We start from the raw sequence: 12,519 nt of genomic DNA on the forward strand, positions 1-12,519 counted from the left end.
GTTCACGGACAGCCTCAGCTACTTAGTGAGGTCCTTTCCAACACAGTGAGATCCCCTTTCAAAATAAAGAGCAAAACAATAGGGCTGGGGGTGTCACTCAGAGATAGAATGCCCCTGGGTTCCATCCCCAGTACCGCAAAAAAAAAAAAAAAAAAGAAAGAAAAGAAGGGTCTACTGAAGACTATTCATTCATTATCTTGCTTATTCAGCAGACATTTTTGAGTGCTTATTATAAGCCAGGTACTATGCCAGGGGCTTACATCAGGCAGGGTGGGGGCAGATGATGGGACAGTTTGCATGGGGCATAAGTCCTGGGGTGTGGCAGCTCTGAGTGGGAAGGGCATGGGAGCCATTGAAGGCTTCCCAGAAGAGATGACAACCAGACTGACCCTGAGAAACAAGCTGGAGCTCTAAAGAGAGAAATGGATATGTTAGAGAAAGGAAGAAGCCTTTGTCCAGGCACGAAGTGAAGATTCCAAAAATGTGAGTTATTCTTTGAAGGCCCAAGTAAGAGATATACTTCTTCTTTAGATCGGCTATGTCTTTGCCAAGACTTTGTAGTGATTGTTTTTCAAATTGGTTATAATTGCTCATCTAAGCCCTTTGTGTGTGTGGTACTGGAGGTGGAACCCAGGGGCTTTCTACCTCCGGGCTACACTCCCAGACCTATTTTATACTTTATTTGGAAACAGGGTCTCACTAAGTTGCTGAGAGCCTCACTAAATAGTTGAGTCTGGCTTCGAACCTGCCCGATCCTCCTGTCTCCGCCTCCCAAGTGCGGAGATTATAAGCTTGTGCCCCCACGCCCAGCTGACAAGGGTTTTATTTATTTATTTATTTTCAAATCAACACCATTTTTTATTCACATACTTCATAGAAAAAGGAACGTAGCAAATGGGTCAGGGCTGTAGGGGAAGGAAATCCGGGTTTGTATTTACAGGGGGAGCAGGCTCCTACATCAGGTGCAGCAGCTGCACTTGTCTGATGCCCCTTTCCAGACACAGCCCTGGGCGCACTTGGCACAGCCCACAGGGCAGCAGGAGCAGCAGCTCTTCTTGCAGGTGGTGCACCTGCACTCTTTGCATTTGCAGGCACCAGCGCAGGTGCAGGAGCCACCAGTGGAACAGGAGCAGTTGGGGTCCATTTTGAACGGGAGTGAGTGGAGGTCCACAGCGAAAGAGCTCAGACGGAGAAGCTGAAGGCGGGTTCTGACAAGGGTTTTAAAACAGCCATCATAAAAAGGCTTCAGTAGCTGGGCTTGGGGGCACACGCTTGTAATCCCAGCGCATGGGAGGTGGAGAAAGGAGGATTGTGCAGATTCGAAGCCAGCCGTGCTGGCTTAAGAGACCCTGTTTCCAAAAATAAAAAAGTATAAAATTGGCCTGGGAGTGTAGCCCGGAGGAAGAAGGGCTTCCAGGAACCCCAATATCACACACACACACACACACACACACACACACACACACACTAAATTAATTAATTAATTAAATAAAACCCTTGTCAGGGCCGGGTGAGGTGGCACAGGCTTGTAATCCCAACGCTTGGGAGGCGGAGACAGGAGGATCACACAGGTTCAAAGCCAGCAGAGCTGGCTTAAGAGACCCTGTTTCCAAATAAAAAAGTATAAAAAATAGGTCTGGGAGTGTAGCCCGGAGGTAGAAGAGTTTCCAGGAACCCCAGTACCACAACAAACAAACAAACAAACAAACAAAAAAAAAACCCTTGTCAGATTATTGGTATAATAGTGTTGTTTAATAATATTTGAACATCTTGGGTTTTATAAGACTCCAGATCTTATTTAAATCTTCTGTTTTAGCAGATTTCTTTGATACTGCACTGACAGGTCCAAGTTCCCCATTCTTGACACCTGTGGAGCACTGGGGTAGGAGGAGGAGGGCACCTCATTATCGCTGGGCCAGAGTGGACATTCAGGCCCCCACTAGTTCTGATGACACCACTCTGGTGCCATGTCATTTCTTGAGTTTGGAGCTCCCATTGACTATTGGGCCCTCTTCAGGCTGCCCATCAGAGTCTTCTTACAATCATTTTACATATCATGTCCAGGGTTTTTAGATATTCTTAGCAGGCTGGAGATGGCAACTGTATTTGCTAGCGTTCACTAGAATAACAGAATTCACAGAACACGTCTATGGTAAAAGGGTATTTATCAAATCAGTTTACACTCCAAAGCAGCATAGTCCCAAGTAGCCTACTGCACATAGAGAGCTGGAGGAACCAGCTGCTGGTCCAGCGGTCCAAGAGCTGGAGTCTCAGAAGCAGAGTGGTCATAAATTCAGTCCCTGTGCGAGATGGGAAGGCCAGGAAACTCTCCGGAGAAACGATGGTGAAGGTCCAGTTTGAAGAGCTAAAGGCCAATATCTTAGAGGAGAGCAGACGGGATCTCTTCAGGAAGAACCACGCATGCATTCACATGGCTTTCTCCTTTTATCCAGGTCCTGCACCTTTCAGAACCGAGCTACCTACATTCAGGGCAGGACTTCTCCTTCAATCTGCCATCACATAAACCAGCATCTCACTGCACACCCAAAGTCACATAATCTTAAGTGTTCAAAATCCAATCAAATCGACAATCCAGATGAACCATCACAGTGCCATATGCCCGGAATCTCAGTACTTGGGAGGATGACACAGGAGGATTGCAGGTTCAAGGCCAGCCTCAGCAATTTAGTGAGGCCCACAGCAACTTTATGAGATCTTATTTCAAAATAAAAATAAAGCCGGGCATGGTGGCGCATGCCTGTAATCCCAGCATTCGGGAGGCTGAAACCAGAGGATCGCAGTTTGCGGACAGCCTCAGCTACTTAGCGAGGCCCTCTGCAACTCAGTGAGACCCTGTTTCAAAATAAAGAATAAAAAATAGGGCAGGGGGTGTAGCTTGGAGGTCAAATGCCCCTGGGTTAAATCCCCAGGCCCAAAAAAATAAAAATAAAAATAAAAATAGAGCTGAGAGTATAGCTCAGAAGTAGACAGCCCCTGCACTCAATCCCCAGTATTCTCCTATACACATACCCATGCGCGCGCGCACACACACACACACACAATATTATACTTAGTGAGAGGAATAGGGAGAAGTTATGTTGACTCCATCCTGTCTGGAACTAGAAATCCAAGTCCCCCCCCCAAAAAAAAATATATGAAGAGAAAATCTCAATACTTGAGACTGGAAAGTTAGGCTGCTATTTTCAAAGCCCTCTTGTACCATTAAAAATTATTGGGAACTTCAAAGAGCTTTTGATTTTGTGGGTTATATCTATCAGTAGTTACTGTATAAGAAATTAAAACCACTAGGGGCATATGGCTCAATGGAAGCGCACATACTTAACAGGCACAGGGCCCTGGGTTGGCTCCCCAGCACCAAAATAAATAAATAATTAAATAAAACATTAAGAAAAGAGAGAAGAAAAAGAAATTAAAACAGATTTAAATTATTTATAAGCCATGTATGGTGGTGCATGACTGTAATCCCAGTACTTGGGAAGCTGAGACAGGAGAATCATAGGTTTAGGGACAGCCTGAGCAATGCAGTAAAACTCTTAGCAATCTACTGAGATCCTGTTTCTAAATAAAAAATAAATAAAAAGGAGCCGGGCGTCATGGCGCATGCTTGTAATCCCAGCATTTGGGAGGCTGAGACAGGAGGATTGCGGTTCACAGACAACCTCAGCTACTTAGTGAGGCCCTTGCAACTCAGTGAGACCCTGTTTCAAAATAAAGAATAAAAAATAGGGCTGGGAGTGTCATTCAGAGGTAGAATGCCCCTGGGTTCCATTCCCAGTACTGCAAAAATAAATAAATAAATAAATAAATAAATAAATAAATAAATAAATAATTTAAAAAATTAAAAGGGCTAAGGGTGTAGCTCAGAAGTAGAATGCCCCTGGGTTCAATACCCAGTACCACACACACACACACACAAAAAAAAAAAAGATGCTATGATAAATTATTTATAATTTTTTTTTGCAGGTCTGGGGATGGAACCCAGAGGCATTCGACCTCCAAGTTACACCCCCTGCCCTATTTTTTATTCTTTATTTTGAAACAGGGTCTCACTAAGTTACAGAGGATCTCACTAAGTAGCTAAGGTTGTCCAAGAACTGCAATCCTTAGCCTCCCAAATGCTGGGATTACAAGAGTGCACCACCACTCCTGGTTTATTTATGAATTTTTTAAAATAATAATTATTCTATTATACAATACATAACTCTTTTTGTGCCACTGGGGATGGAACCCAGGGGCATTCTACCTCCAAGCTACACCCTTAGCCCTACTTTTTTATTCTTTATTTTGAAACAGGGCCTCACTAAGTTGCAAAGGGCCTCACTAAGTAGCTGAGGCTGTCTGTCCACAAAGGTCCTTCTCAGCCTTCCAAATGCTGGGATTACAGCAGGAGCCACCAGGCCCGACTTAACATTTTTTATAAGTGACAAAACCTGTATTTTACAAAAAAAAACAATTAGGGAGAAGACTGGCATTGTTTTACAGTGTGATAAATCTCTCTAATAACTGGCTTAACAGAAGACTGCTGATTCTCTTACCTGCATCTGGATTCAACCTGTTGTGATATTACATGTTGCTCAGCCTCTGGAACACTCTGCTGGGCAATTGCGAGAAAAAGAAAATGAAGAAGGCAAATCCACATTTGTATTCTTATGGAAACCCTTTTGACCTCAGAGCTCCTTAGCTGGGTTTTAGGATGCACTTCTGTAGATGTGTCCCAGGGGATCCTGGCTCCTACTCTGAGAATTTTGCTGCTCCAAACCTCACCGTGCCAGTAGCCATTGGCCACGTGTGGCTTCTGGGTGTTTAAACTGTGGCCAGTGTGGATGAGGGGGACTATTTGCTTCAATTTGATGAATTAAAATTAAAAACTGGACAACAAAATTTGGTTGTTAAACATAGTCTTATAGTTTGGGTAAAAACCCTAAACATTTAGCATCTGAGCTAGGCATGGTGGCACACATCTGTAATCCCAGTACTTGGGAGACTGAAATGGAAGGACTGTTGTTTCAAGACCAGCCTCAGCAACACAGCACGACTCTTAGCAATCTAGCAAGACCCTGGGTTTTTTTGTTTTGTTGTTTTGTTTTCTTTTGTTTCTTTTTCTTAGGATTGGGGGTGTAGTTTAGAGGTAGAATGCCTTTGGGTTCAATCCACAGTACCAAAAGGCAAACAGACAATTGGCATCTGAATTGAGGTGAGCTCAATTCATTCCAAGTTTTGTGCTAAATACATTCCAAGTTTTGAGGACTTTGAAAAAATATAATGTAAGATACCTTATTAGTACTGTTTTATATTGAGTTTATGTTGCTATGATAATTCGTGCATATATTGGATTATATAAAATGTATTTGGGGGGGGTACTAGGTATTGAACCCAGACGCATTCTGCCTCTCAGCTATACTCCCAGCCCTTTCTATTTTGAAACAGGATCCTGATAAGTTGCTAAGGGTCTCCCTAAATGGCAGAGGCTGACCTTGAACCTGTCATTCTCCTATCCCAGCCTCCTAAGTACTAGAATTATAGGCATGTACCACGGTGCCTGGCCATAAGAAGTACTTTTAAGTTAATTTCAGCTTTTTTACTTTTTAAAATGTGACTACTAGAAATATTTATTTATTTATTTATTTATTTATTTATTTATTTATTTATTTATTTATTTTGCAGGTCTGGGGATGGAACCCAGGGGCACTTGACCTCCAAGCTACACTCCCTGCCCTATTTTTTATTCTTTACTTTGAGACCGGGTCTCACTGAGGTGCAGAGGGCCTCGCTAAGTAGCTGAGGCTGTCCGGGAACTGCGATCCTCTGGTCTCAGTCTCCCGAATGCTGGGATTACAAGAGTGCTCCTCCACGCCCGGCTATTACTAGAAAAATTTAAAATGGCACCTATAGTTCATAGTGTACTTCTACTGGGAAGTGCTGCTCTGGGTAAATTTAGGTTATGAGGGCTTTGTGGGCCACGTATTGATTATTTATTTATTTATTGCAAATTTGGGGATAGAACCCAGGGGCATTCGACCTCTGAGATACACCCCCTGCCCTATTTTTTATTCTTTATTTCGAAACAGGGTCTCACTAAATTGCGGAGGGTCTCACTAAGTAGCTGAGGCTGGCCACGACACAAGTGTGAGCCACCACGCCCGGCTTGAATCTTTTTTTCAAAGGTAATATTGAGCCCGTGAAAAGTCTGAAGTAGGAAAGACACAATTAGATTTGCAGTTTTGAAAGCTCTCTTTGGCCAGGGTGTGGAATGTGAACAATGTGGGGGTGGGGGAGGCATCTGTATGTTTGAAGTTTTTCAAAATTAAAAAAATGGAGGAAAGCTGGGCGTGGTGGCGCACGCTTGTAATCCCTGCGCTTGGGAGGCTGAGACAGGAGGATCCTACAGGTTCGAAGCCAGCCTCAGCTGGCTTAAGAGACCCTGTTTCCAAATAAAATATAAAGTAGGTCTGGGAGTGTATCCCAGAGGTAGAAGGCCCCTGAGTTCCATCCCCAGTACCACCAAAAAAAAAAAAAAAAAAAAAAAAAAAAAGGAGGAAAAATGAAAAAAAAAAATCTTAGCTCTAGACAATCACTTATTAGATATGTCAGAAAGGGTGAATGGCCAAGAGTGACTTTCTGGTTTCTGATTTGGCAACTGAACAGATGATGTTTCCAATCCTGAGAAGAAAACACAAGAGAAGAAACAGAATGGTTATGGGGAAGGTGACAAGCTCAGTATTGAACCATGGACTCTGCGATGCTCTGGGACTCAACAGCAGTGTGGGAGCCTGACATTTCTAAGAGGAAAGTATCCTAGAGACAATGCCAGGCTGTCTGCAGACTCCAGACTGTAGCTGAAGGTGTAAAGAGGCATCATAACGTCAAAAGTGAGTGTAAGAGATAAGGTGCGAGGAGAGAATCCTGGTGAGCACCGAGCTCTAAGGGTCAGCAAAGGAGGTTGTTGGGGTACACAACTTCCAAGTCGGTCCCTGATGCCACCTCTTCACAGTGGCACCCTGTGTAGCCCTCTCCCACGCTGTGTCCTGGTTGGTCCACATGATAAAGGTAGAAGTGATGGTATTTAACTCCTGAGATTAAGTATAAAATACAGGTGGCTTTCATCGTGGCTGAACCTGCTCATTCTTCATGGATCACTTGCTCTGGCGAAGCCATCTGTCAAGTCATGATCAGCCCTTTGAAGAGGTCCAGGTGGGACAGTGCTAAAACCTCCTGCCAATGGCTATGTGAGGGAGTTTGGAAGACCTTGGAAGAGAACCCTTAAGGAAAATTTTAATTATGAATGAATGAATGAGACTGCACTTTCAGGAGGGACCCTGAGTCAGAACAACCCAGTTACACTATTCTACCTGCTAAATTGCTCCAGATTAGGTCTGGCCCCAAATCCCAGTACTGGGAGGCTGAGACAGGAAGACTGCAGGTTCAAGACAAGCCTCAGCAACTTTGGGAGACTCTCAGTAACCCCGCAAGATTCATTTCAAGACAAAATTAAAAAGGGCTGGGGGTGTAGCTCAGAGATGAAATACCCTTGGGTTCAATCCCTAGTAGTACACATACATATGCAAAACAAAACAAAACTCCTGACTCTAAGAATCTGTGAGATAATCAATGTTGTTTTAAGACACTAAATTTTGGGGATGATTTGTTACACAGCCACAGATAGCAAATGCAGAGGCTTCAAAGGAGGCTTCGGAGAACTGATCATGGAGATACGATAACCCTGAGCAGGAGAAACCAGGGGAGAAAGTATTCCTGGTAAATGTCAAATGCCACCAAGAGGGAGAGAGATGGAAATTTCAACCAAAGGGGTGACTGATACCATTGGGAAAAGCAATCAGTATATTTATTGCAGATTTGGGGATAGAATCCAGGGGCATTCGACCTCCGAGATACACCACCTACCCTATTTTTTATTCTTTATTTTGAAACAGGGTCTCACTAAATTGCGGAGGGTCTCACTATTGGAGAGGACAGAAGATAAATTATAGTGGACTGGAGAGTAAGAACAAAACATGATTTTCCATCATCACACTTGTTAGGGAAAACACCTTCCAATAAATATAGTAATTCCTATTTTGGGGATGAGATAGCCAAGTAATGCTGCCAGTATGTAGCAAAATCCTGATCCCTCCACCAGCGACATATTAAATAATTTTTTCCAACTCTTTCTAAGAATTCTCATAAATTCTGTTTCTGCACCCTCAATTCTTTCCAACAATGTTCTGGCATCCCTTATAATTTTGGTGCTCCAGCCTAGCTTCGATGCTCCTCTGTCTGGCTCTAACTCACCACTCCTGCCTGAGGTAAGTCCTTAGGAAGAGAACTGGCGAATTAAAATGAATCATCATTCTTTAACTTTTCCATCTATGTTTATTGAACTATTTATAAGAGCTTCTGCTACCTGGCGGGCCTTTTAGACATCACGGGTAACCAGTTTGCCCTAACAGTTGTACACATGAAGTCAGCACTCTATGTGTAAAGTTTGACTTATCCTCCCACGGAGAGGGCCCCCACTCAAGGTCAAGTACAGTATACTGAAATTCAGCAACTGCAGGACCAACAAATAAAGCAACCAGAGTAATCATTCAGTGGTGATTAATAGGGACAACTCAGCTGAGTGTGGTGACGCCAGCCTATAAATAAGGTACTCGAGAGGCTGAGACAGGAGGATCACAGTTTGGAAGGCAGCCTCAGTAACTTAGTGAGACTCTGTTTTAAAACAAAAAGTAAGCTGGACACAGTAGCACATGCCTGTAATGCCAGTACTTTGGAGGCTGAGACAAGAGGGTTGCAGATTCACAGCCAGCCTCAGCAACCTTGTGAGACCCTCTATAACTTAGTGAGACCCTGTTTCAAAATAAAAAATAAATAAAAAATAGGGTTGGAGGTAAAATGCCTCTGAGTTTAGTCCTCATCATCCCCCCCAAAAAATAAGTAAAAAGAACAAAATAAGTTAAAAAAAGGATTGGGGGTGTAGCGTGGAGGAAGATGACCCTGAGTATATAGAGCTAAGCATGGTGGTGCATGCTTGTAATCCCAGCATTTTGGAAGGCTGAGACAGGAGGATCACGGTTCAGGGCCAGCCTCAGCTACTACTTAGTGAGGCCCTTTGCAACTCAGTGAGACCTTGTTTCAAAATAAAGAATAAAAATTATAGTCTGGCATGGTGGCACACGCTTGTAATCTCAGCATTTAGGAGACTGAAAGAGTTGGATCGTGGTTTGAGGACAGCCTCAGCTACTTAGTGAGGCCCTTTGCAACTCAGAGAGACCCTGTTTTAAAATAAAGAATAAAAAATATAGTGAGGTGTGTAACTCGGAGGTAGAATGCCCCTGGGTTTCATTTCCAGCACCGCAAAAAAAAATTTAAAAATTAAAAAAATAAAAAATATGGCTGGGGGTGTAACTTGGAGGTAGAATGTTCCTAGGTTCCATCCCCAGTACTGCAAAATAAACAAACAAATAAGAGCAACAACTCCTTTTGTGTTTCAGATGGGAGGCTATAGACAGGGAGCTATTCCGAGCTCTACCTGTAACTGGGTTTTGATGTTTTTGCCTTCAGACAACCAATTCACCCTCCTCTGTTCCTCATGGCCTCATCTGCAGAGAGATTTCCTGAGGAAGGCTCTCCTTGTGAATGAAGCCCCTTCAGACTCGCTGGAGCTGCTTTAAGTGGCCACACGGTGTCGTAGTCCATCTCTCTGGCTCTGGAGTCAGGGGCCCTGCGCTGGGAGGGAGTTCAGCTCTAACATTAGCTATGTAACTTTGAGCAGGTTTTTTTTTTTTTTTTTAATTTTTGGGGGTGGAATACTGGAGATTGAACCATCTCAGGAGCATTCTATCTCTGAGCTACACTCCACAGCCTTTATTAATTAATTAATTTATTTATTTATTTATTGTGGTACCGGGATGGAACCCAGGGGACATTCTACCTCTGAGCTACACCCCCAGCCCTCCTTTTTATTCATTATTTTGAAACAGGGTCTCACTGAGTTGCAAAGGGCCTCATTAAGTAGCTGAGGCTGGCCGCAAACCATGATCCTCCTATCTCAGCCTCCCACCCAGCCTTTATTTATTTATTTATTTATTTATTTATTTATAATTGAAATAGGTCTTGCTAAGTTGCGGAGGTTGGTATCAAACCTTCAATCTTCCTGTCTCAGCCTCTCAAGTAATGAGAGTACAGGCATGTGCCACCACGCCCAGCTTTTTTTATTTTTTCTTGGTGGTACTGGGATACCTCCAGGCTATACTCCCAGACCTATTTTATGCTTTATTTGGAAACAGGGTCTCACTAAGTTGCTGAGAGCTTCATTAAATAGCTGAGGCTGGCTTCGAACCTGTATGATCCTCCAGTCTCAGCCTCCCAAGCTCTGGGATTACAAGCGTGTGCCATCACGCCCGGCATGCCCAGCTTTTATATATATATATATATATATATATATATATATATATATATATATATATATATATATATATATATATATATTTTATATATATATATAAAATAAATATAAATATATATATATTTATTTATTTTTGCGAGTCTGGGGATGGAACCCAGAGGCATTTGACCTCCGAGCTACACTGCTTGCCCAATTTTTTATTCTTTCTTTCTTTCTTTCTTTTTTTTTTTTTTTGCAGGTCTGGGGGTGGATCCCAGGGGCATTCGACCTCCAAGCTACACCCCCTGCCCTATTTTTTATTCTTTTTTTTTTTTTTTTTTTGGTGGTACTGGGGGTGGAACCCAGAGGCTTTCTACCTCCGGGCTATACTCCCAGACCTTTTTTATATTTTATTTGGAAACAGGGTCTCACTAAGTTGCTGAAAGCCTCACTAAGTAGCTGAGGCTGGCTTCGAACCCATGCGATCCTCCTGTCTCAGCCTTCCAAAATGCTGGAATTACAAGCGTGTGCCACCATGCCTGGCTTATTCTTTATTTTGAAACCGGGTCTCACTGAGTTGCAGAGGGCCTCACTAGGTAACTGAGGCTGTCCGAGATCTTCCCGTCTTAGCCTACCAAATGCTGGGATTACAAGCATGCGTCACGACGCCCGGCTTTTATTCTTTATTTTGAAACAGGGTCTCACTGAGTTAGAGAGGGCCTCACTAAGTTGCTGAGGCTGTTCGTGAACCGGGATCCCCAGTCTCAGCCTCCTGAATGCTGGGATTACAAGCATGCGCCACCACACCCGGCACGCCTGGCTTTTAAACCATTTTTATCCTCATTTTTCTCACCCGGAAAAATATGAGAATAATAATATCTTCCTCAAAACATTATCACAAGTATAACAGGAAGAAACAAATGTTATCAAAACACAACTTGTCTTTAGTCTAGAGTGAGGCAGGCTCCATCACAGAGGTACTTTACTCAATGGTCAACGAAAAACACTTTGGTAAATGTTTCTGGCTAAGAAAGGCAACTGAGCTTCTGTCCCCTCATCTCCCTCTGATGCCTAATTGAGAGTCGCTCAGAATGGAAGCATTTGTTCAAAAAGACTAAACTTATTTGCATAATAAGGGAAGAGGAGTCTGAAGTTTGCAGAGAGAGGTCAGGGGCTGTAGAGAGAAGCACACTCTTAGGTAGGGGAAAGTGGATGCAGGGAGGACTCTGGGCGTTGAACAGCCCAGGAGGGCGCTGGAACACATTAGTGATTTCCAGCTCTGTCTGCTCGGAGTGCTGCTACAAGGGTCCCAGGTTGCCCCCAACTCTCAGTAGAAATCTCCCAGGCTGAATGGCCCTGTGTTCTACAGGTCTTTAGGGAAAGAAGAGGGGGCCCAGCTTACCATGAGAGGACAGCATTGTCCAGAAGCAGGTGAAAGTCAAGTTCAAAGGCGGAATTCATACGGAAAGTGATCACGAAACTGTCGGTGCATTCATTCCCCAGGAATCCTTGGAATTTGGGGAGAACATAAAGTTCCCACAAAATTTTGTATGGGGACTCAGGCTATTAAAACAACAACACCCGTGATTTAAGAAGGCTGATAAAAATCAGGTTACATAGGATTAAATGAGAGAATATCCATGGAGCAGTTAGCTCAGAGGCCAGACCAGGATGAGCACACCAGGAAAGGTAGCCTTTATTACTGTGATTTATTGTTCAATTTCCTCTCTTCTTCACTCCTTTGAGCTTCAAGGGCTCACAATCCACTTGAAAATTATGATTGTAGTTATTCATTTATTCCACAAACACTTATCAAATTCCTTCTATGTAACATTCTTTCTACGTTTAATAATGTCAGGGGACAGTGCTTATCACAGTTGATTTTACTGAGGGCTTAGTATGTGCTAAGTACTGCACTAAGTGCTTGGCATGGCTTATTTCATTTAATCCTCAGGGAAATTCTAGGGAGAAACAGTCCTACTCCCACTTTACAGATGAAGAGCCCGAGGCCCAGCGAGGTGAAAAGTCTTGTCTCCCATCACACGGCCAGTCAGGAAGGCAGCCAAGTTTCGAACCCATGCAGATGGGTTTCAGTGCACACTAGAATGTTTTGA

At 43.4% G+C, this 12,519-nt stretch overlaps 1 protein-coding gene across 1 annotated transcript; it reads right to left on the minus strand.

Moving 5' to 3' along the window:
• Positions 1-958: 958 nt before the first annotated feature.
• On the minus strand, positions 959-1,144 carry LOC308265119 (metallothionein-2-like; the record flags this gene model as incomplete). Its single annotated transcript, XM_080698716.1, has 1 exon — positions 959-1,144. One exon carries the CDS (start codon positions 1,142-1,144, stop codon positions 959-961), a length of 186 nt encoding a protein of 61 aa, XP_080554842.1.
• Between the last annotated feature and the right edge of the window lie 11,375 nt (positions 1,145-12,519).

This window comes from Muscardinus avellanarius, assembly GCF_963383645.1.
Source record: "Muscardinus avellanarius genome assembly, chromosome: 7".
Classification (NCBI taxonomy): domain Eukaryota; kingdom Metazoa; phylum Chordata; class Mammalia; order Rodentia; family Gliridae; genus Muscardinus; species Muscardinus avellanarius.